This window comes from Pristiophorus japonicus, chromosome 9, assembly GCF_044704955.1.
Source record: "Pristiophorus japonicus isolate sPriJap1 chromosome 9, sPriJap1.hap1, whole genome shotgun sequence".
Lineage (NCBI taxonomy): Eukaryota > Metazoa > Chordata > Chondrichthyes > Pristiophoridae > Pristiophorus > Pristiophorus japonicus.
Genome location: NC_091985.1, coordinates 202,864,130 through 202,887,893, shown reverse-complemented (window position 1 = coordinate 202,887,893; position 23,764 = coordinate 202,864,130). Strand labels below are relative to the sequence as shown.

At 45.4% G+C, this 23,764-nt stretch overlaps 2 protein-coding genes and 1 pseudogene across 2 annotated transcripts in view; 1 reads left to right on the top strand and 2 right to left on the bottom strand.

Moving 5' to 3' along the window:
* The window catches only part of LOC139273419 (histone H2A), a 605,799-nt gene that overhangs the window by 135,071 nt on the left and 446,964 nt on the right, over positions 1–23,764 (bottom strand). The gene's annotated exons all lie outside the window — the stretch shown is intronic.
* Positions 1–23,764, top strand: part of LOC139273441 (zinc finger protein 721-like) — a 460,657-nt pseudogene that overhangs the window by 119,322 nt on the left and 317,571 nt on the right.
* LOC139273420 (zinc finger protein 664-like) lies at positions 14,340–22,027 on the bottom strand. The gene is made up of 2 exons (XM_070890331.1): positions 21,981–22,027; positions 14,340–15,524 (listed from the first exon to the last, which is right to left on the bottom strand). The coding sequence occupies exon 2, from the start codon at positions 14,945–14,947 to the stop codon at positions 14,501–14,503; it is 447 nt and encodes a 148-aa protein (XP_070746432.1). The 5' UTR covers positions 14,948–15,524; positions 21,981–22,027; the 3' UTR covers positions 14,340–14,500.

Sequence of the window (23,764 nt, the reverse complement as noted above, 5' to 3'; positions counted from 1 at the left end):
GGAACTCCTTCAGGCAAATGAGCCAAAGGTGGGCAGAGGAAATGTTACAAGGACACCCTCAAAGCCTCTAAGATAAAGTGCAACATCCCAACTGACACTGGAGTCACTGGCCAAAGACCGCCCGAAGTGGAGGAAGTGCATCCGGGAGGATGCTGAGCACCTCGAGTCTCATCGCCGAGAGCATTCAGAAATCAAGCGAAGGCAGCGGAAAGGGTGTGCAGCAAACCAGTCCCACCCATCCTTTCCCTCAACGACTATCTGTCCCACCTGTGACAGAGACTGTGGTTCTTATATTGGACTGTTCAGCTATCTAAGAACTCATTTTATGATGATGATGATGATCAATTAAAGTTCAGCAGCAGTGTGATCTGTCACTGCACTGAAAACTTTCCACCTGACCAGTTTCAGGTTAAATCTCCCTCTACACTGTCCGATCAAACATTCCCAGGGCAGGTATAGCACGGGTTAGATACAGAGTAAAGCTCCCTCTACACTGTACCCCAGTGAGAGTCAGTGCTGGAGGAAGCTGTATCCCAGTGAGTGTCAGTGCCAGAGGAAACGATACCCCAGTGAGAGCCAGTGCCAGAGGAAACTACCCCAGTGAGAGTCAGTGCCAGAGGAAACTGTACCCCAGTGAGAGTTAGTGCCAGAGGAAACTGTATCCCAGTGAGAGTCAGTGTCAGAGGAAACTGTACCCCAGTTAGAGTCAGTGCCAGAGGAAACTGTACTCCAGTGAGAATCAATGCCAGCGGAAACTGTACCCCAGTGAGAGTCAGTGCTGGAGGAAACTGTACCCCAGTGAGAGTCAGTGCCAGAGGAAACTGTACTCCAGTGAGAATCAATGCCAGAGGAAACTGTACCCCAGTGAGAGCCCGTGCTAGAGGAAACTACCCCAGTGAGAGTTAGTGTCAGAGGAAACTGTACCCCAGTGAGAGTCAGTGCCAGAGGAAACTGTACCCCAGTGAGAGTTAGTGCCAGAGGAAACTGTACCCCAGTGAGAGTTAGTGCCAGAGGAAACTGTACCCCAGTGAGAGTCAGTGCCAGAGGAAACTGTACCCCAGTTAGAGTCAGTGCCAGTGGAAACTGTACTCCAGTGAGAGTCAATGCCAGCGGAAACTGTACCCCAGTGAAAGTTAGTGCTGGAGGAAATTGTATTCCAGTGAGAGTCAGTGCCAGAGGAAACTATACCCCAGTAAGAGTTAGTGCCAGAGAAAACTGTACCCCAGTGACAGTTAGTGCCAGAGGAAACTGTGCTCCAGTGAGAGTCAGTACCAGCTGATTAGCTGATGCGCAGGGCGTGACTTTGTGCAGTCCCTTGTTCAGGGCCTGGGCCTTGGGGTCAGGGGAGGCTGTGGGCCTTTATTCCCCTTATTTGGGCACAAAGCTTTTGGTCTCAACCCACTGGCTCAGATTTAAATATAGACATTTAAAATTCATCAATAAAAGGGACAGGGTCTCTAATTCTGTTGTGCGACAGTTCCTGGAACGACTGTATCTCCCCCTGTCCTCCACACAGGGGCTTGTAGTAGTTAAAGGGACGGCGATTCTCCTTGTTCTGTCAGTTTGTAATTAACTTTATCCCAAATTAAAGACTCAAGGAGTTTACCAATAAATTCTCAAGTCTTGATTTGATCTTCCAGAATTCCCTAGATTCTAGAACGATCCCCATGGATTGGAAGGTGGCAAATGTCAAGGAGTAATTAAAGGAGGAGGCAGTAACAATATAGGATAGGATAAAATTAGATAAAGAGGGATTTAAAAGTTTGGCAGTCTTTAATATAGAAATGTCACCTGGTCCAGACAGGCTGTATCCTAGGTTACTGAGGGAAGTAAGGATGGAAATTATGGAGGCTCTGGCCACAACCTTCCAATCCTCCTTGGATAAGGGAGTGGTGCCAGACGACTGCAGAATTGCAAATGTTACACCTCTGTTTCAAATATGGGAGAGGGATGAACCCAACAATTATAGGCCAGTCAGACTAACGCCAGTGGTGGAGAAACTGTTAGAGACAATAATCCAGGACAATATTCATTTGTATTTGGAAAAGTATGGGCTAATAACTGAAAGTCAGCACGGATTTGTTAAAGGCAACTCATATTGACTAACTTGATTGAGTTTTTGATGAAATAACAAAGAGTGTTGATGAGGGTAGTGTGGTTGATGTTGTCTATATGGACAAAAAGCGCTTAATAAAGCACCACATAATAGAATTGTTAGCAAAATTAAAGCCTATGGGATTAAAGGGACAGTGGCTGCATGTATACACAATTGGGTAAAGGACAGAAAGCAGCGAGTAATGGTGGCAAATATCCAGTAGTGTTTCCCAGGGGTCACTGCTCTTTTTGATATATATTAATGGGCTGGACTTAGGTATACAGGGCATCATTTCATCGTTTGCAGAAGACACAAAACTCGGAACTGTAGCAAACAATGAGGAGGGTAGTAACAGACTTCAGGTGGAAATAGACAGGCTGGTGGAATGGGCAGACACGTGGCAGATGGAATTTAATGCAGAGAAGTGTGAAGTGATATCTTTTGGAAGGAAAAATGAGGAGGGAACATGAATGAAATGGTACAATTTTATAGGAGGTACAGTAACAGAGAGACCTGGTGTGTATGCACATAAATCTTTGAAGGTGTCAGGAGAACAGTGGAACACTGAAGTCTAGAGGCAACAAAGGCATGGTTGTGTGTTTCAGCAGTAGATCAGCTGAGACCTCCTCCTTTTACCTCCGTAATATCACCCAGTTCCGCCCCTGCCTCAGCTCATCTGTTGCTAAAATCCTCATTCATGCCTTTGTTGTCTCCAGGCTCGACTATTACAGTGGTCCTTGTACACCAGTCATTGAAAGCAAACATGCAGGTGTAGCAAGCAGTTAGGAAGACAAATGGTATGTTGGCCTTCATTGCAAGAGGATTTGAGTACAGGAGCAAGGATCTCTTACTACATTTATACAGGGCCTTGGTGAGACCGCATCTGGAATATTGTGTTCAGTTTTGTTCTCCTTACCTAAGAAAGGATATACTTGCCATAGAAGGGGTTCACCAGACTGATTCCTAGGATGGCAGGACTGTTGTATGAGAAGAGATTGGGTCGGCTAGGCCTGTATTCACTAGAGTTTAGAAGAATAAGAGAGGATCACATTGAAACGTATAAAATTCTGACTGGGTTGGATAGACTGGATGCGGGGAGGATGTTTCCCCTGGCTGTGAAGTTTAGCACAAGAGGTCACAGTCTCAGGATACGGGGTAGAAAATTTAGGACCGAGATGAGGAGAAATTTTTCCACTCAGAGGGTGGTGAATCTGTGGAATTCTCTACCACAGAAGGCTGTGGAGGCCAAGTCACTGATATTTAAGAGGGAGATAGATAGATTTCTAGAAACTAAAGGCATCAAAGTGTATGGGGAAAAGCGGGAATATGGTGTTGAGATGGAAGATCAGCCATGATCATATTGAATGGTGGTACAGACTCGAAAGGCCAAATGGCCTACTACTGCAACTATTTTCTATGTTTCTATGCTCTCCTGGCTGGGCTCCTAACTTCCACCCTCCATAAACTTCAACTCATCTAAAATGCTTCTGCCTGTATCTTAACTCGCACTAAGTCCTGTTCATCCTCACACCTGTGCTCAACAAACTATACTGCTCCCAGACCAGCGATGCCTCCAATTTAAAATTCTTATCCTTATTTTCAAATCCATCCATGGCCTTGCCCCTCCCTTTCTTTGTAACGCCCTCCAGCTCTACAAACATCTAAGAACTCTGCGTTCCTCCAAATCTCGCCAATTCTGTATCCCTGATTTGATCCGCTCAACCAGTGGTGGCCATGCATTTAACTGTCTAGATCCGAAACTCTGGAAATCCCTCCCTAAAATTCTCCAACTCTCCACCTCTCTCTCCTCCTTTAAGACGTTCCTCTAAACCTACCTCTCTGATCATGCTTTAGGTCACCTGACCTAACATCGTTTTATATGCCTCACTGTCAAACCTTGTTTGATAAGACTCTTGTGAAGCGCCTGGTAATGTTTTACGATGTTAAAGGAGGTCTATAAATGTAAGGCGTTGTGGTTGTTGACTTTAGAGGATGGAGAGAAGAATCGTGCACTCAACATTTTTGGCTGAAGATATTTGTGAATGCTTCAGCCTTCCTTTTGCATTTAGGTGCTGGACTCTGCCATCATTGAGGATGGAGATGTTCATGGAGCCTCTTCCTCCTGGTAGCAGTTTAATAGTCCACCACCATTCACGAGTAGATATGGTAGGACTGCAGAGCTTTGATCTGATTCGTTGGTTGTGTGATCAATTAGCTCTGTCTATAGAATGCTGCTTCTGTCGTTTAACAGGCATGTAGTCTTGTGTTGTAGCATGTGGTGTCCATGTGAAAGGTGTGATACATTCCACGACCCGTGAGCACCACAGTTTAAAGAGGTGATAATTCATCTCCCGAATCACATTATGATTTGTGTCTACATAGTTATTACTGTTTATTTCATATTTGTTGTGCACGGGCACACTTGCCTGAAAGGTATTTGTTACCATCTAGTCACACTGCAGCCAAATATGCTGATGATACAAAGATAGGTGGGAAAGCAAGTTGTGAGGAGGACACAAAGAATCTGGAAAGGGAGATAGATAGGTAAAGTGAGTTGGCAAAAATTTGGCAGATGGAGTATAATGTGAGAAAATGTGAGGTTATCCACTTTGGTAGGAAGAATACAAAAGCAAATTATTATTTAAAAGGAGACGACAAAATGCTGCGGTATAGAGGGATCTGGGGATCTTTATGCTTGAAACACAAAAAGTTAGCATGTAGGTACAGCAATTAGGAAGGCAAATGGAATGTTGGCCTTTATTGCAAGGGGGTGGAGTACAAAAGTAGAGAAGTCTTGCTACAACTGCATAGGGTATTGGTGAGACCACACCTGGAGTACTGCATACAGATTTGGTCTCCTTATTTAAGGAAGGATATACTTGCATTGGAGACAGTTCAGAGAAGGTTCACTAGGTTGATTCCTCAGATGAAGGAGTTGTCTTATGAAGAAACCTTGAGCAGCTTGGGCCTACACTCATTGGAGTTTAGAAGAATGAGAGGTGATCTTATTGAAGGGAGCTAAGAGTTAAATTAAAAAGCAGGACATCAAAGGTAGTGACCATAATATGGTGGAATTCTGCATTGGGATGGAGAATGAAACAGTTAATTCAGAGACCATGGTCCAGAACTTAAAGAAGGCTAACTTTCAAGGTATGAGGCGTGAATTGGCTAGGATAGATTGGCGAATGATACTTAAGGGGTTGACTGTGGATGGGCAATGGCAGACATTTAGAGACCGCATGGATGAACTACAACAATTGTACATTCCTGTCTGGCATAAAAATAAAAAAGGGAAGGTGGCTCAACCGTGGCTATCAAGGGAAATCAGGGATAGTATTAAAGCCAAGGAAGTGGCATGCAAATTGGCCAGAAATAGCAGCGAACCTGGGGACTGGGAGAAATTTAGAACTCAGCAGAGGAGGACAAAGGGTTTGATTAGGGCAGGGAAAATGGAGTATGAGAAGAAGCTTGCAGGGAACATTAAGACGGATTGCAAAAGTTTCTATAGATATGTAAAGAGAAAAAGGTTAGTAAAGACAAACGTAGGTCCCCTGCAGTCAGAATCAGGGGAAGTCATAACGGGGAACAAAGAAATGGCGGACCAATTGAACAAGTACTTTGGTTCGGTATTCACGAAGGAGGACACGAACAACCTTCCGGTTATAAAAGGGGTCGGGGGGTCTAGTAAGGAGGAGGAACTGAGGGAAATCCTTATTAGCCGGGAAATTGTGTTGGGGAAATTGATGGGATTGAAGGCCGATAAATCCCCAGGGCCTGATGGACTGCATCCCAGAGTACTTAAGGAGGTGGCCTTGGAAATAGTGGATGCGTTGACAGTCATTTTCCAACATTCCATTGACTCTGGATCAGTTCCTATGGAGTGGAGGGTAGCCAATGTAACCCCACTTTTTAAAAAAGGAGGGAGAGAGAAAACAGGGAATTATAGACCGGTCAGCCTGACATCGGTAGTGGGTAAAATGATGGAATCAATTATTAAGAATGTCATAGCAGTGCATTTGGAAAGAGGTGACATGATAGGTCCAAGTCAGCATGGATTTGTGAAAGGGAAATCATGCTTGACAAATCTTCTGGAATTTTTTGAGGATGTTTCCAGTAGAGTGGATAAGGGAAAACCAGTTGATGTGGTATATTTGGACTTTCAGAAGGCGTTCGACAAGGTCCCACACAAGAGATTGATGTGCAAAGTTAGAGCACATGGGATTGGGGGTAGTGTACTGACATGGATTGAGAACTGGTTGTCAGACAGGAAGCAAAGAGTAGGAGTAAATGGGTACTTTTCAGAATGGCAGGCAGTGACTAGTGGGGTACCGCAAGGTTCTGTGCTGGGGCCCCAGCTGTTTACACTGTACATTAATGATTTAGATGAGGGGATTAAATGTAGTATCTCCAAATTTGCGGATGACACTAAGTTGGGTGGCAGTGTGAGCTGCGAGGAGGATGCTGTGAGGCTGCAGAGCGACTTGGATAGATTAGGTGAGTGGGCAAATGCATGGCAGATGAAGTATAATGTGGATAAATGTGAGGTTATCCACTTTGGTGGTAAAAACAGAGAGACAGACTATTATCTGAATGGTGACAGATTAGGAAAAGGGGAGGTGCAAAGAGACCTGGGTGTCATGGTACATCAGTCATTGAAGGTTGGCATGCAGGTGCAGCAGGCGGTTAAGAAAGCAAATGGCATGTTGGCCTTCATAGCAAGGGGATTTGAGTACAGGGGCAGGGAGGTGTTGCTACAGTTGTACAGGGCATTGGTGAGGCCACACCTGGAGTATTGTGTACAGTTTTGGTCTCCTAACCTGAGGAAGGACATTCTTGCTATTGAGGGAGTGCAGCGAAGGTTCACCAGACTGATTCCCGGGATGGCGGGACTGACCTATCAAGAAAGACTGGATCAACTGGGCTTGTATTCACTGGAGTTCAGAAGAATGAGAGGGGACCTCATAGAAACGTTTAAAATTCTGACGGGGTTAGACAGGTTAGATGCAGGAAGAATGTTCCCAATGTTGGGGAAGTCCAGAACCAGAGGTCACAGTCTAAGGATAAGGGGTAAGCCATTTAGGACCGAGATGCGGAGGAACTTCTTCACCCAGAGAGTGGTGAACCTGTGGAATTCTCTACCACAGAAAGTTGTTGAGGCCAATTCACTAAATATATTCAAAAAGGAGTTAGATGAGGTCCTTACTACTAGGGGGATCAAGGGGTATGGCGAGAAAGCAGGAATGGGGTACTGAAGTTGAATGTTCAGCCATGAACTCATTGAATGGCGGTGCAGGCTAGAAGGGCCGAATGGCCTACTCCTGCACCTATTTTCTGTTTCTATGTTTCTATAATCTCAGGATTGCTACCAGTGCCACGTGCTAGTCAGAGGAGAAACTGCAGGATAGCTAAGATGAATTCATGGCTTGAGGAGTGGTGCAGGAAGGAGGGATTCAAATTCCTGGGACATTCGAACCGGTTCTGGGGGAGGTGGGACCAGTACAAACCAGACGGTCTGCACCTGGGCAGGACCGAAGCCAATGTCCTAGGGCGAGTATTTGCTAGTGCTGTTGGGGAAGGGTTAACCTAATATTCCAGGGGGATGGGAACCTATACAGGGAGACAGAAGAAAGTAAAATGGGGGCAGAAGCAAAAGATAGAAAGAAGAAAAGTAAAAGTGGAGAGCAGAGAAACCCAAGGCAAAAATCAGAAAGGGCCACATTAAAGCAAAATTTTAAAGGGACAAAGTGTGTTAAAAAGACAAGCCTGAAGGTTCTGTGCCTCAATGCGAGGAGTATTGGTAATAAGGTGGACGAATTAACTGCACAGGCAGCTATTAACGAATATGATATAATTGGGATTACGGAGACATGGCTGCAGGGTGACCAAGGCTGGGAACTCAACATCCAGGGGTATTTAACATTCAGGAAGGATAGACAGAAAGGAAAAGGAGGTGGGGTAGCATTGCTGGTTAAAGAGGAAATTAATGCAATAGTAAGGAAGGACATTAGCTTGGATGATGTAGAATCTGTATGGGTAGAGCTGCGGAATACCAAAGGGCAGAAAACGCTAGTGGGCGTTGTGTACAGACCACCAAATAGTAGTAGTGAGGTTGGGGACAGCATCAAACAAGAAATTAGGGATGCATGCAATAAAGGTACAGCAGTTATCATGGGCGACTTTAATCTTCATATAGATTGGGCTAACCAAACTGGTAGCAATACATTGGGGGAGGATTTAGGGATGGTTTTCTTGACCAATATGTCGAGGAACCAACAAGAAGGCTGGCCATCCTAGACTGGGTGATGTGTAATGAGAAAGGACTAATTAACAATCTTGTTGTGCGAGGCCCCTTGGGGAAGAGTGACCATAATATTGTAGAATTCTTTATTAAGATGGAGAGTGACACATTTAATTCAGAGACGAGATTCTGTACTTAAGAAAAGGTAACTTCGATGGTATGAGTCGTGAATTGACTAGAATAGACTGGCGAATGATACTTAAAGGGTTGATGGTGGATAGGCAATGGCAGACATTTAAAGATCACATGGATGAACTTCAACAATTGTACATCCCTGTCTGGAGTAAAAATAAAACTGAGAAGGTGGCTCAACTGTGGCTAACAAAGGAAATTAGGGATAGTGTTCATTCCAAGGAAGAGTCATTGGAAGAGGCATATAAATTGGCCAGAATAAGCAGCAAACCTGATGACTGGGAGAAATGTAGAATTCAGCAGAGGAGGACTCAGGGTTTAATTAGGAAGGATAAAATTCAAACAAAGGAATGTTTAAGCTTCTGCCTTGGGTTTTGTCAACTCTCCATTTTCTGACTTTTGCCTCTTCTTTTCACCTTTAAATAAGTTGCCTTTTAAAAATGTCAAAAAAATGGACACTGAGAAGGTAAAAGTAGAAATGAGAGGAAGCTTGCTGGGAACATAAAAACTGACTGCAAAAGCTTCTATCGGTATATGAAGAGAAAAAGATTAGTGAAGACAAAACGTAGGTCCCTTGCAGTCAGAATGAGGTGACTTTATAATGGGGAACAAAGAAATGGCAGACCAATTGAATGAATACTTCGGTTCTGTCTTCACGAAGGAAGACATAAATAACCTTCCGGAAATACTAGGGGACCGAGGGTCTAGCGAAAATGAGGAACTGAAGGAAATCCTTATTAGTCAGGAAATTGTATTAGGGAAATTGATGGGATTGAAGGCTGATAAATCTCCAGGGCCTGATAGTCTGCATCCCAGAGTACTTAAAGAAGTGGCCCTACAAATAGTGGATATATTGGTGATCATTTTCCAGCAGTCTATCGATTCTGGATCAATTCCTATGGACTGGAGGGTAGCTAATGTAACACCACTTTTAAAAAAAGGAGAGAGAAAACAGGGAATTATAGACTGATTAGCCTGACATCGGTAGTGGGGAAAATGTTGGAATCAATTATTAATGATGAAATAGCAGCGCATTTGGAAAGCAGTGACAGGATCGGTCCAAGTCAGCATGGATTTAGGAAAAGGAAATCATGCCTGACAAATCTTCTAGAATTTTTTGAGGATGTAACTAGTAGAGCGGACAAGGGAGAACCAGTGGATGTGGTTTATTTGGACTTTCAAAAGGCTTTTGACAAGGTCCCACACAAGAGATTGGTGTGCAAAATTAAAGCACATGGTATTGGGGGTAATGTATTGACGTGAATAGAGAATTGGTTGACAGACAGGAAGCAGAGAGTCGGGATAAATGGGTCCTTTTCAGAATGGCTGGCAGGGCTCAGTGCTGGGACCCCAGCTATTTACAATATGTATCAATTATTTCGATGAAGGGATTGAGTGTAATATCTCCAAGTTTGCAGATGACATCAAGCTGGGTGGCAGTGTGGGCTGTAGGGAGGTTGCTAAGAGGCTGCAGGATGACTTGGACAGATTAGGTGAGTGGCAGATGCAGTGTAATGTGAATAAATGTGAGGTTATCCACTTTGGTGGCAAAAACAGGAAGGCAGAATATTATCTGACTGGTGACAGATTAGGAAAAAGGGATGTGCAACGAGACCTGGGTGTCATGATACATCAGTCATTGAAAGTTGGCATGCAGGTACAGCAGACAGTGAAGAAGGCAAATGGCATGTTGGCCTTCATAGCTAGGGGATTTAAGTAAAGGAGCAGGGAGGTCTTACTGCAATTGTACAAGGATTTGGTGAGGCCTCACCTGGAATATTGTGTTCAGTTTTGGTCTCCTAATCTGAGGAAGGATGTTCTTGCTTGAGGGAGTGCAGCGAAGGTTCACCAGACTGATTCCCGGGATGGCTGGACTGACATATGAGGAGAGACTGGATCAACTGGGCCTTTATACACTGGAGTTTAGAAGGATGAGAGGGGGATCTCATAGAAACATATAAGATTCTGACGGGACTGGGCAGGTTAGATGCGGGAAGAATGTTCCCGTTGTTGGGAAAGTCTAGAACCAGGGGACACAGTCTTAAGATAGGGGTAAGCCATTTAGGACTGGGATGAGGAGAAACTTCTTCCGAGAGTTGTTAACCTGTGGAATTCCCTGCCGCAGAGAGTTGTTGATGCCAGTTCATTGGATATATTCAAGAGGGAGTTAGATATGGCCCTTACAGCTGGGGGGAGGGGGTCAAGGGGTATGGAGAGAAAGCAGGAAAGGGGTACTGAGGGACTGATCAACCATGATCTTATTGAATGGTGGTGCAGGCTCGAAGGGCCGAATAGCCTACTCCTGCACCTATGTTCTATGTTTCTATGAAAAGTATAAGATTCTGAAGTGGCTTGACAGGGTAGATGCAAAGAGGAAGTTTCCTCTTGTGGGGGAATCTAGAACAAGGGGGCATAGTTTCAGAATAAAGGGTTGCTAATTTAAAACGGAGATGAGGAGGAATTTCTTCTCTCAGAGGGTCGTGAATCTTTGCTATTCTCTACCCTAGATAGCTGTGGAGGCTGAGTCATTCATTATATTTAAAGGGGAGATAAGAGAGATTTTTGAACTATAGGGGAGTCAAGAGTTGTGGGGAGCAGGCAGGAAAGTGGAGTTGAGGTCAAGATCAGATCAGCCATGATTTTATTGAATGCCAGAGCAGGCTCAAGGGATCAAATGGCCTACTCCTGCTCCTATTTCTTATGTTAATCTGTGAACCTTGACCTGAACATTCCAAAATGATATTGATTTTGAGGAATAGAAAAAATATCTAAGCATTGATAAATGCATCCTCTAACATCTCCAACTGAGCTAACCTGCTTTAACTATGTCTAGTATGTGTGACAGCCATTGCTCAGTTGGTAACACCCTTGTCTCTGAGTCACAAGTCTGTGGGTTGAAGTCGCACTCCAGAGACATGAGCACAAAAATCTCGGCTGATGTTCCAGTGCAGTGCTGAGGGACTGCTGCACTGTCAGAGGTGCTGTCTTTTGGATAAGATGTTAAACCGAGGCCCATACAGCTCCCTCAGGTGGACGTAAAAGATCCCATTGCACTATTTCAAGCAGAACAGGGGAGTTATCCCCGATATCATGGCCAATATTTTCCTTTAACATCAGTAAAACAGATTATCTGGTCATTATCACATTGCAAATTGGCTGCTGGGTTTCCTACATTATGGCAGTGACTACACTTCAAAAATAACTTAATTAGCTGTGAAGCGCTGTGGGGCGCCTGGTGGTCATGAAAGGTGATAAATAAATTCAAGTCTTTCTTTTTATTTTCTGTATGTCTTTTATTTCTCTACTTTCTCCAATTGTACCTTTTTTGTCTGCTGTCAGTTCCCCACCTCCTCTTCCCCACCCAATTTACAGTTCATGTGTTGTGTACATGGTCTCTCTCTCTCTCCCTCACGTGTTTGCTCCCTATAAGCTGTCCATCTGCCAATATCTCCCAGTTCTGATCAAATGTTCTCCCTGACTCATCACCATTTCTCTTTCCTTTATAGACAACAACAACTTGCATTTATATAATGCCTTTAAGAACATAAGTGTTATGAGCAGGAATAGGCCATATGGCCCCTCGAGCCTGCTCCACCATTCAATAAGATTATGGCTGATCATCGACCTCAACTCCACTTTCCTGCCTGATCTCCATATCCCTTGATTAGCCGAAAATTCAAAAACGTATCTATCTCAGCCTTGAAATAACATTGTAAAATGGCCCCTGGTGCTTTACAGGAGTATTATCAGATAGAATTTGACACCGAGCTGCATAAGGAGATATTAGGAAAGGTGACCAAAAACTTGGTCAATGAGGCACATTTTAAAGAGGGTTAAAAAGGAAAAGAGTGGCTTAAGTAAATGTTGGTCCCCTGGAGGATGAGACTGGGGAATTAATAATGAAGAACAAGGAAATGGCAGAGACGTTGAACAAATATTTTGTATCAGTCTTCACAGTAGAAGACACTAAAAACATCCCAATAATGGATAATCAAGGGGCTATAGGTAGGGAGGAACTTAATACAATCACTATCACTAATGAAGTAGTACTTGGTAAAATAATGGGACTAAAGGTGGACAAGTCCCCTGGACGTGATGCCTTACATCCTAGAATCATAAGAGAAGTGGCTGCAGAGATAGTGGATGCATTGGTTGTAATCTACCAAAATTCCCTGGATTCTGGGGCGGTCCCAGCAGATTGGAAAACTGCAACTGTAACGCCCCTATTTAAAAAAGGAGACAGACAAAAAGTAGGAAACTATAGACCAGTTAGCCTAACATCTGTCATTAGGAATATACTGGAGTCCATTATTAAGGAAGCAGTAGCGGGACATTTGGAAAAGCATGATTCCATCAAGCAGAGTCAGTGTGGTTTTATGAAAGGGAAATCATGTTTGACAAATTTGCTTCTTTGAGGATGTAAAGAGCAGGGTGGATAAGGGGGATCCAGTAGATGTGGTGTATTTCGATTTCCAGAAGGCATTGGATAAGGTGCCACATAAGAGATTACTGCACAAGATACGGATTTGGGGGTAATATATTAGCATGGATAGAGGATTGGCTAACTAACAGAAAACAGTTGGGATAAATGGGTCATCTTCCAGTTGGCAAACAGTGACTAGTGGGATGCCGCAGGGATTGGTGCTGGGTCCTCAACTATTTACAATCTGTATTAATTACTTGGATGAAGGGGCCGAATGTAATGTAGCCAAAGTTTACTGATGATATAAAGATGGGTGGAAAAGCAAATTGTGAGGAGGGCACAAAAAATCTGCAAAGGGATATAGACAGGCTAAAATTTGGCAGATGGAGTATAATGTGGGAAAATGTGAGGTTATCCACTTTGGCAGAAATAATAGAAAAGCAAATTATAATTGAAATGGAGAAAAATTGCAAAGTGCTGCAGTACAGAGATACCTGTGGGTCCTTGTGCATGAAACACAAAAAGTTAGTATGCAGGTACAGCAAATAATCAGGAAGGCAAATGGAATGTTGGCCTTTATTGCAAGAAGGATAGAGTATAAAAGCAGAGAAGTCCTGCTACAACTGTACAGAGTATTGGTGAGGCCACACCTAGAGTACTGCATACAGTTTTGGTCTCCGTATTTAAGGAAGGATATACTTGCATTGGAGGCTGTTCAGAGAAGGTTCACTAGGTTGATTTCGGAGATGTTGACTTATGAAGATAGGTTGAGTAGGTTGGGCCTATACTCATTGGACTCAGAAGAATGAGAGGTGATCTTATTGAAACATATCAGATACTGCAGGGACTCGACAAGGTGGATGCAGAGAGGATATTTCCACTCGTGGGGGAATCCAGAACTCGGGGCATAGTTTCAGAATAAGGGGTCGCCTATTTTGAACTGAGATGAGGAGGAATTTCTTCTCTCAGTGAGTTGTAAATCTGTGCAATTCTCTGCCCCAGGGAGCTGTGGAGGCTGGGTCACTGAATATTTTTAAGGCGGTGATAGAAAGATTTTTGAACAATAAGGGAGTGAAGGGTTATGGGGAGCAGGCAGGGAAGTGGAGCTGAATACATGATCATTTCAGCTATGATCTTACTGAATGACGAAGCAGGGTCGAGGAGTCAAGTGGCCTATTCCTGCTCCAATTTCTTATATTCTTATGTTCTTAAAGTGATTAACATACTAGGTTTTGTGTTTAATTATCCCAAGTATGCTACCTATAACTTCCATGGCTAGCAAGACTAGGAGAGGCAGTCTGGAAGGTATTGGGAGCTGGGACTTGTCCATAAGAGTAACTGAAGGTATGAGAGCTGAACTAATCTCGAGTTAGAAAGTAGAAAAGGCCCAAAAGTGGAACAGTCAGTAACAGGACATCAAGTAGTCTCCTCTTATCTTGGAGATATCAAATATTGACACAATGTGTTATTTTGAAATATCAAAATATTAAACTCCAGACCAATTGTAGGGGTTATTAACTTCAGCAAAAACAGCAGAGTCCAACCCCTACAGTCACTTGTGACCTCGCTGGTGTCTCAGCAGGTTGGATGAACAAGTGAATCCCTTCCCACACTCTGAGCAGGTGAATGGCCTTTCCCCAGTGTGAACTGCCTGGTGCATTAGAAGATTGGATGAACTAGTGAATCCCTTCCCACACTCGGAGCAGGTGAACAGCCTCTCCCCACTGTGAACTCGCTTGTGTGTTAGCAGGGAGGATGACCGAGTGAATCCCTTCCCACACACGGAGCAGGTGAACAGCCGCTCCCCACTGTGAACTCGCTTGTGTGTTAGCAGGGAGGATGACTGAGTGAATCCCTTCCCACACAAGGAGCAGGTGAATGGTCTCTCCCCAGTGTGAACTCCCTGGTGTTTTAGCAGGTTGGATGATGAAATGAATCCCTTCCCACACTGAGAGCAGATGAACGGCCTCTCCCCGGTGTGAACTCGCTGGTGTGTCATCAGGCTGGATGACTGAGTGAATCCTTTCCCACACACGGAACAGGTGAACGGCCTCTCCCCAGTGTCATCTCACTGGTGTCTCAGCAGGGTAGATAACCGAGTGAATCCCTTCCCACACTCAGAGCAACTGAACGGCCTCTCCCTGGTGTGACTGTGCCAATGAATTCCCAGCTCAGATAGGGAATTGAATTCCTTTCCACAGTCTCCAAATTTCCACGGTTTCTCCATGGTACGTGTGTCCTTGTGTGTCCCCAGGTTGGATGATCAGTTGAAGCCTCGTCCTCACACAGAACATGTGTACGGTTTCTCCCCCCTTTTAATGGTGCAATGTTTTTTCTGGCTGTATAACTGGTTAAAGCTCTTTCCACAGAAAGAGCACTGGAACACTCTCACTCAGGTCTGTCTGTCTTGGTGCCTTTCCAGTCTCACTGATGTTTGTAACCTGTTCCCAGAGACAGAACAGACAAATATTTCTCCTTCTACATTCAAAGGCCGATGATATTCAGGTCCTGAGGAATCGAATTTATGTGAAGTTTGGTTTGAGTTTCCCGTCTGCAAATCCTCCCCTTCTAATACCCTGTAAAAAGAGATTACAGAACTCATCACTGTAAGTACAGGACAGAAATTCAGAACAGTTTCTATGGAAGATCCTTTCCGCTCTTGCTCCTCCAAAACTCTAAATCCCCATCCCATATACACTTTCTCCTCCCTGTGCTGAAATCTAAACACATCACACGCCTCAAGACAGTTTGTCCTCCGCTCCCAGTTTTCACCACCAACTCTGGCTGCATGCAGTTCTACACAAATACAAAAGCAAAAATAGAAAATGCTGGAAATCTCAGCACATGAGGCAGCATCTGTGGAGAGAGAAACAGAATTAACATTTCAGATCGATGACCCTTCGTCAGAACAGGCAATAGTTCGAAATGTAATAGATTCTTAAGGATGTGCTGGGGCCCTGAAAGGAGGAGGGGGAGGGGGTGGAAAGAACAAAAGGGAAGGTCTGTGACAGGGTGGGAGGCAGAAGTGATTTGATTGACAAAGGGGATGATGGCCAAATTGAGAGGGTAATAGCAGAAGTTAGGAAACAAAAGATGAGTCTAGAGAGAATAATTACCTGCTGCCATGGACAACAGAGAGAAGCAATTTAAAGAGTGGGGGTGGGGGGGTGAGGGGAGATTTTGTAAAAAGAAAAGGACGAGGAAATGGAACAAAATGTGGTCAGAGATTATGGCCTGAAATTGTTTAACTCAATGTTGAGTCCAGAAGGCTGTAAAGTGCCTAAACGAAAGATGAGCTGCTGTTCCTCGAGCTTGCCTTGTGCTTCATTGGAGCAGTGTAGGAGGCTGAGGGCGTAGAAGTCAGAGTGGGAGTGGTAGTATCGTATTAGTATAGTATTTGGCAGTCCCTTGTATCGAGGATGACCTGCTTCCACACCAAAGAGGTAAAGAGTTCACAGGTGCTTCAATGAGGGACCTGATATTCCAGGTTGCGAACTACATATTGAAGGGTGAAAGTTGCCTGTGCGTGGATTATTTTAACGTGGGGTGGCCGTTGCACACCAGCCACCACACGGGCTTGACAGAGCAAGGTCTTGGTCCAGTTGCCAGGGCTAACCAAGACTGCTGGAGACCAGCTCTGCTGCACAGACCTAGTTCACACACAGACTCTTATTGACAATAGATCGCAGTGTGGGCTGACCCGTGCTGCCCCTGGGCCCTCACCTCTTCTGGGTCCTGAACTCTCGCCCCTCCTGGGCCCCAATCACCTCACTCTATGATCTCCCGCCACTCCTCTGCTGTTTGCCGCCCCTCCTGTTGTACCTGGGCCCCGCCGATGATCCTGCCCACGCTCCAATCGGCGACCTGGGTTCTGGTGACGTTACCCAGTGGCCCTCCTGGAATGGCTCACACTGCTCCCTGCTCCCTCCCTCCCTCCCCCACAAACAGCAATGTGATAATGTGCTGTCCCTGCCATGGGAGTGTTTAATGGGTCAGCATAGAAGGAGAGTAATTCTGTATCTAAGCCTTGCTGTACCTACCCTTGGATTGTTTAATGAAATAGAGTAGAGGAATCTGCCCCTGGAAGCTTTTGAAGGAATAGTATAGAGGAAGCTTTACACTGTACCTAACCCGTGCTGTACCTGACCTGGGATTGTTTCATGAGACAGTGTAGAGGGAGCTTTATTCTGTAACTATGCCATGCTGTACCTGCCCTGGGAGTATTTGATGGGGCAGTGTAGAGTGAGCTTTGTTCTGTATCTAACCAGAACTGTTCTTGTCCTGGGACTGTTTGGAAAAGTGTAGAGCAATCTTTATTCTGTATATGACCTATGCAAAACATGCCTTGTGGGAGTGTAGTGGGGACATTAGTCTATATCTACCAAGTGCTGTCCCTGTCGTGGGAGTGTTTAATGGGTCAGTGTTGAGGGAGATTTATTCTGTATTTTAGCCTTGCTGCACCGACCCTTGGATTGTTTAATGGAATAGTGCAGAGGGAGCTTTACTCCGAATCTAATTCCTGCTGTACCTGCCCTGGTAGAATTCGACCGGAAAGTGTAGAGGGAGCTTTTTGCTGTATGTAACCTGTACTGTACCTGCCCCTGGAAGCTTTGGAATGAATGTTATAGAAGGAGCTTTACTCTGTAGCAAAACCGTGCTGTACCTGCCCTGGGATTGTTTCATGAGTCAGTGTAGAGGGAGATATATTCTATATCTATGCCATGCTGTACCTACCCTGGGAGTGTTTGGGATAGTGTAGAGGGATCTTTTCTCTGTATCTAACCCATTCTGTACCTGCCCTGGGAGTGTTTGATGGGAAAGTGCAGAGGGAGCTTTTCTCTGTATCTAACCCATGCTGCCTCTGCCCCAGGATGGAGTAGAGGGAGATTAATTATGTATGTAAGCCATGCTGCACCTACCGTTGGATTGTTTTATGGGCTTGAGTCGAGGGAGCTTTCCTCTGAATCTAATCAGTGCTGTGCCTGCCCTGGGAGTGTTTGATGGGACAGTGTAGAAGGAGCTTTTTGCTGTATGTAACCTATGCTGTACTTGCCCCAGTCGTGTTTGAAGGAGGGAGCTTTATTCTATACCGAACCCGTGCTGTCTCTTCTGTGGAGTGGCGAGGGAGCTTTCCTCTGCACCTAACCCGTGCTGTACCTGCCCTGAGAGTGGTGATGATAGATCTACACTGCATCAAATCCATGCTGCAGGTACCCTGGGAGTGTTAGCTGGGACAGTGTCAGAGGGGCAGTACATAAGAAATAGGAGCAGGAGTAGGCCATATGGTGCCTCAAACCTCCTCCGCCATTCAATAAGTTTATGGCTGATCTGATCCTCGGCTCAGCTCCACTTGCCTGCCTGCTCCACATAACATAGAGACATAGAAACATAGAAAAAATGTGCAGGAGTAGGCCATTCGGCCCTTCTAGCCTGCACCGCCATTCAATGAGTTCATGGCTGAACATTCAACTTCAGTACCCCATTCCTGCTTTCTCACCATACCCCTTGATTCCCCTAGTAGTAAGGACTTCATCTAACTCCTTTTTGAATATATTTAGTGAATTGGCCTCAACAACTTTCTGTGGTAGAGAATTCCACAGGTTCACCACTCTCTGGGTGAAGAAATTTCTCCTCATCTCGGTCCTAAATGGCTTCCCCTTTATCCTTAGACTGTGTCCCCTGGTTCTGGACTTCCCCAACATTGGGAACATTCTTCCTGCATCTAACCTGTCTAACCCCGTCAGAATTTTAAACGTTTCTATGAGGTCCCCTCTCATTCTTCTGAACTCCAGTGAATACAAGCCCAGTTGATCCAGTCTTTCTTGATAGGTCAGTCCCACCATCCCGGGAATCAGACTGGTGAACCTTCGCTGCACTCCCTCAATAGCAAGAATGTCCTTCCTCAGGTTAGGAGACCAAAACTGTACACAATACTCCAGGTGTGGCCTCACCAAGGCCCTGTACAATTGTAGCAACACCTCCCTGCCCCTGTACTCAAATCCCCTCGCTATGAAGGCCAACATGCCATTTGCTTTCTTAACCGCCTGCTGTACCTGCATGCCAATCTTCAATGACTGATGTACCATGACACCCAGGTCTCTTTGCACCTCCCCTTTTCCTAATCTGTCACCATTCAGATAATAGTCTGTCTCTCTGTTTTTACCACCAAAGTGGATAACCTCACATTTATCCACATTATACTTCATCTGCCATGCATTTGCCCACTCACCTAACCTATCCAAGTCGCTCTGCAGCCTCATAGCATCCTCCTCGCAGCTCACACTGCCACCCAACTTAGTGTCATCCGCAAATTTGGATATACTACATTTAATCCCCTCGTCTAAATCATTAATGTACAGTGTAAACAGCTGGGGCCCCAGCACAGAACCTTGCGGTACCCCACTAGTCACTGCCTGCCATTCTGAAAAGTACCCATTTACTCCTACTCTTTGCTTCCTGTCTGACAACCAGTTCTCAATCCATGTCAGCACACTACCCCCAATCCCATGTGCTTTAACTTTGCACATTAATCTCTTGTGTGGGACCTTGTCGAAAGCCTTCTGAAAGTCCAAATATACCACATCAACTGGTTCTCCCTTGTCCACTCTACTGGAAACATCCTCAAAAAATTCCAGAAGATTTGTCAAGCATGATTTCCCTTTCACAAATCCATGCTGACTTGGACCTATCATATTACCTCTTTCCAAATGCACTGCTATGACATCCTTAATAATTGATTCCATCATTTTACCCACTACCGATGTCAGGCTGACCGGTCTATAATTCCCTGTTTTCTCTCTCCCTCCTTTTTTAAAAAGTGGGGTTACATTGGCTACCCTCCACTCCATAGGAACTGATCCAGAGTCAATGGAATGTTGGAAAATGACTGTCAATGCATCCACTATTTCCAAGGCCACCTCCTTAAGTACTCTGGGATGCAGTTCATCAGGCCCTGGGGATTTATCGGCCTTCAATCCCATCAATTTCCCCAACACAATTTCCCGACTAATAAGGATTTCCCTCAGTTCCTCCTCCTTACTAGACCCTCCGACCCCTTTTATAACCCGTCACTCCACTATATTTCAAAAATTTGTCTAACTCCACCTTAAATATATTCAATGACCTAGCTTCCACAGCTTCTTGGGGTAGAGAATTCCACAGATTTACAACCCTCAGAGAAGAAATTCTTCCTCATCTCCGTTTTAAATGGGTGACCCCTTATTCTGAAACTGTGCCCCCTAGATCTAGATTCCCCCACAAGCGGAAACATCCTCTCTGCATTTACCCTGTCAAGCCTTATATGTTTTAGAATCTTATGTTTCAATAAGATCACCTCTCAGTCTTCTAAACTCCAATGAGTATAGGTCCAACCTTTCTTCATAATTCAACCCCTTCATCTCAGGAATCAACCCAGTGAACCTTCTCTGAACAGCCTCTACTGCAAGTATATCCCTCTGTGAATAAGGAGAACAAAACTCTAGGTGTGGTCTCACCAAAGCCCTGTACAGTTGTAGCAGGTCTTCAATACTTTTAAACTCCATCCCCTTGCAGTAAAAGCCAACATTCCATTTGCTTTCTAATTACTTGCTGCACTGGCATGCTAACATTTTGTGTTTCATGTACAAGGATCCCCAGATCCCTCTTTGCGGCAACATATTGTAGTCTCTCTCCATTTAAATAAAAATGTGCTTTTTTATTCTTCCTACCAAAGTGGATAACCTCGCATTTTCCCACATTATACTCCATCTGCCAAATTTTTGCCCATTCACTTAACCTATCTATATCCCTTATAGATTATGTGTCCTCCTCACAACTTGCTTTCCCACCTAGCTTTGTATCATCAGCAAATTTGGCTACATTACACACTGTATCTACATTCAAGTCATTAATATAGATTGTAAATAGTTGAGGCCCCAGCACTGATCCCTGTGGTACCCCAGAGTATAATGTAGGAAAATGTGAGGTTATCCATGTTAGCAGAAAAAGTAGTGTAATATAAATAGAGACAGGGTGTAGTGTAATATAAACAGGAACAGGGTCTAGTGTGGGAATAACATGGGGATTCTAACCCTGGGACTGTACGTGGGGATTCTAACCCTGGGACTGTACATGGGCGTCCAACCCTGGGACTGTACATGGAGATTCTAACACTGGGACTGTACATGGGTATTCTAACGCTGGGACTGTACATGGGGATTACATCCCTGGGACTGTACATGGGGATTCAAACCCTGGTCTGTACATGGGGATTCTAACCCTGGGACTGTACATGGGGGTTCCAAAACTGGTCTGTACATGGGGACTCTAACCCTGGGACTGTCCAGAGGGTTTCCAAACCTGGGACTGTACATGGGGATTCCAACCCTGGGACTGTACATGGGGATTCTAACCCTGCAACTGTACATGGGGATTTCAACCTGGGACTGTACATGGGAATTCTAACCCTGGGACTGTACATGGCGATTCTAATTCTGGGACTGTACATGGGGATTCCAACCTGGAACTGTACATGAAGATTCTAACCCTGGGTCTGTACATGGGGATTCTAACCCTGGGACTGTACATGGGGATTCCAACCCTGGAGTGTACAAGGGTCCCAGCTCCGGAGTTTTTCTGTTGAAATTGCGTGGGATGTAAACTATAAACTCAGCACTGACTGGCGACTTTAGTCCAGATGGTGAAAAATCCGAGGTGTGGAGAGTGAGAAAATACCTGGGGCATATTCTTTCCTTTCCCGGGCACTAGGACTCCGTTGGAACAGACACAGAAGCCCCGCCCATTTATTGTTCTGCGTTTAAGTGGCCGCACATGCGCATTGCTGCTCACTGAGTCAAGATGGGAGAGCACTGAACCTGCCTTCCTGCACAAAGATGGCATCCGTTAGACTTGGCCTGTGACCGGGAGAAAGCCCCGAGCTGCAAACGCGGGACCTTGTGGTTAATATTCCGGGCTTGCGGCGTGCACCAGTTGTTTATGAAACCTTCGCGCCCACCCGCGGCTCCGTTACTCCCCTCCGCCCCGTTGAATTTTACCTTGTGTCTGGAGTCGATCACAATGCAGACAACTGCGCCGACCTGTGCTCCGCCATTACACGCACGACGCATACTCCAATCCCAGGTGGGAGCTGCGCATGCGCACTGAAATCCTGTAGTCTGGATGCGGCACATTTTCCCCCGCGGCGAATGTTGGGTAAATGACCCACCATTGAAAGACGACGTTGGTGAATATAACAGGGCTTAATGTTATTACATTCAGCAGTGAACCATGTTCATTCTGACAGTTAGAGTTTGTTTTATAAGAACATAAGAAATAGGAGCAGGAGTAGGCCATTTTACCCCATCGAGCCTGCACTGCCATTCAATAATATTATGGCTGATCTGACCATGGACTCAGCTCCACTTTCCTTCCCGCTCCCCATAACCCTTTACTCCTTTATCGCTCAAAAATATATCTATCTCCGCCTTTTCAGATTGGAAATCGGTGGTTAGTGGTATGCCACAGGGATTCGTGCTGGGACCACAACTGTTTACAATATACATAGATGACCTGGAAGAGGGGACAGAGTGTAGTGTAACAAAATTTGCAGGTGACACAAAGATTAGTGTAAAAGCGGGTTGGGTAGAGGACACAGAGAGGCTGCAAAGAGATTTAGACAGATTAAGTGAATGGGCTAAGGTTTGGCAGATGGAATACAATGTCGGAAAATGTGAGGTTATCCACCTTGAGAAAAAAAACAGCAAAACGGAATATCATTTGAATGGAGAGAAATTACAACATGTTGCGGTGCAGAGGGACCTGGGGGTCCTTGTGCATGAAACTCTTTTTGGGAGTTAACAACAAACATTAAACCGTGCCCCCCCCCCCCCCCGATCTGGGGGAAACACAAAACATTTACAGGCATTTTTATTTTTTTTGTGGTATATTTTTGGGGGTTTTTTTGGGGCACAAAAACATATTTTTCCTCCAAGTGCTCCCTATAAAAGGGGAGGGGGACACTAAAAGCACCGGCAATTAAAACAAATTAACTTAAAAACATAAAATCAAATTAAAATTTGGTTGCCGGGCGTGATGATGCACTCCAGTCCCTCCGGTGCCCACCTCTCGCAGAAGGCCGCGAGCGTACCGGTGGACACCGCGTGCTCCATCTCCAGGGACACCCTGGACCGGATGTATGCGCGGAAGAAAGGCAGGCAGTCTGGCTGAACGACCCCCTCGACCGCCCGCTGTCTGGACCGGATGATGGCACCCTTGGCCGTGCCCAGGAGCAGTCCTACGAGGAGGCCCTTGGACCAACCCGCTCCCCTCCGCACAGGGTGCCCGAAAATCAGGAGTGTGGGACTGAAGTGCAGCCAGAATTTCAGGAGCAGCCCGTTTAGATAACAAAACAGGGGCTGCAACCTCGTGCACTCAATAAAAACATGGAACACGGACTCTTCCAGACTGCAGAAATTGCAGGCGGCCTGGGAGCCCGTGAACTGGCTTAAAAATTTATTAGACGGCACTGCTCCGTGCACCACCCTCCAGGCCAAGTCACCGACAAATAGTGGGAGGACCCCTGCGTAGAGTGCCCTCCATTGGGGACCCCCGCCTCCTCCGGATGGCAAGATGGTACGCCATGGCGAGAGTGTGCAGGAGCAGCCCATACAGGAAACCCCTCCGCGCGGAACTGAAAGGCACGGAGGGGATTTCCCCGATGCAGCTCAAGTTGTGAGGCGCCGGCGCCCGATGGAGGTTCCGGGGTTTGGCGCTGATGAGGAATTCAATCCGGACGGGGGTCAGTTCAGACGGGATCTCCCCACGTGCTTGAGCCTCCTCG

What these genes read in the sequence shown, in the direction of transcription:
- LOC139273420 (XM_070890331.1), bottom strand. Translation starts at nt 14,947, where the DNA reads ATGACACACCAGCGAGTTCACACCGGGGAGAGGCCGTTCATCTGCTCT.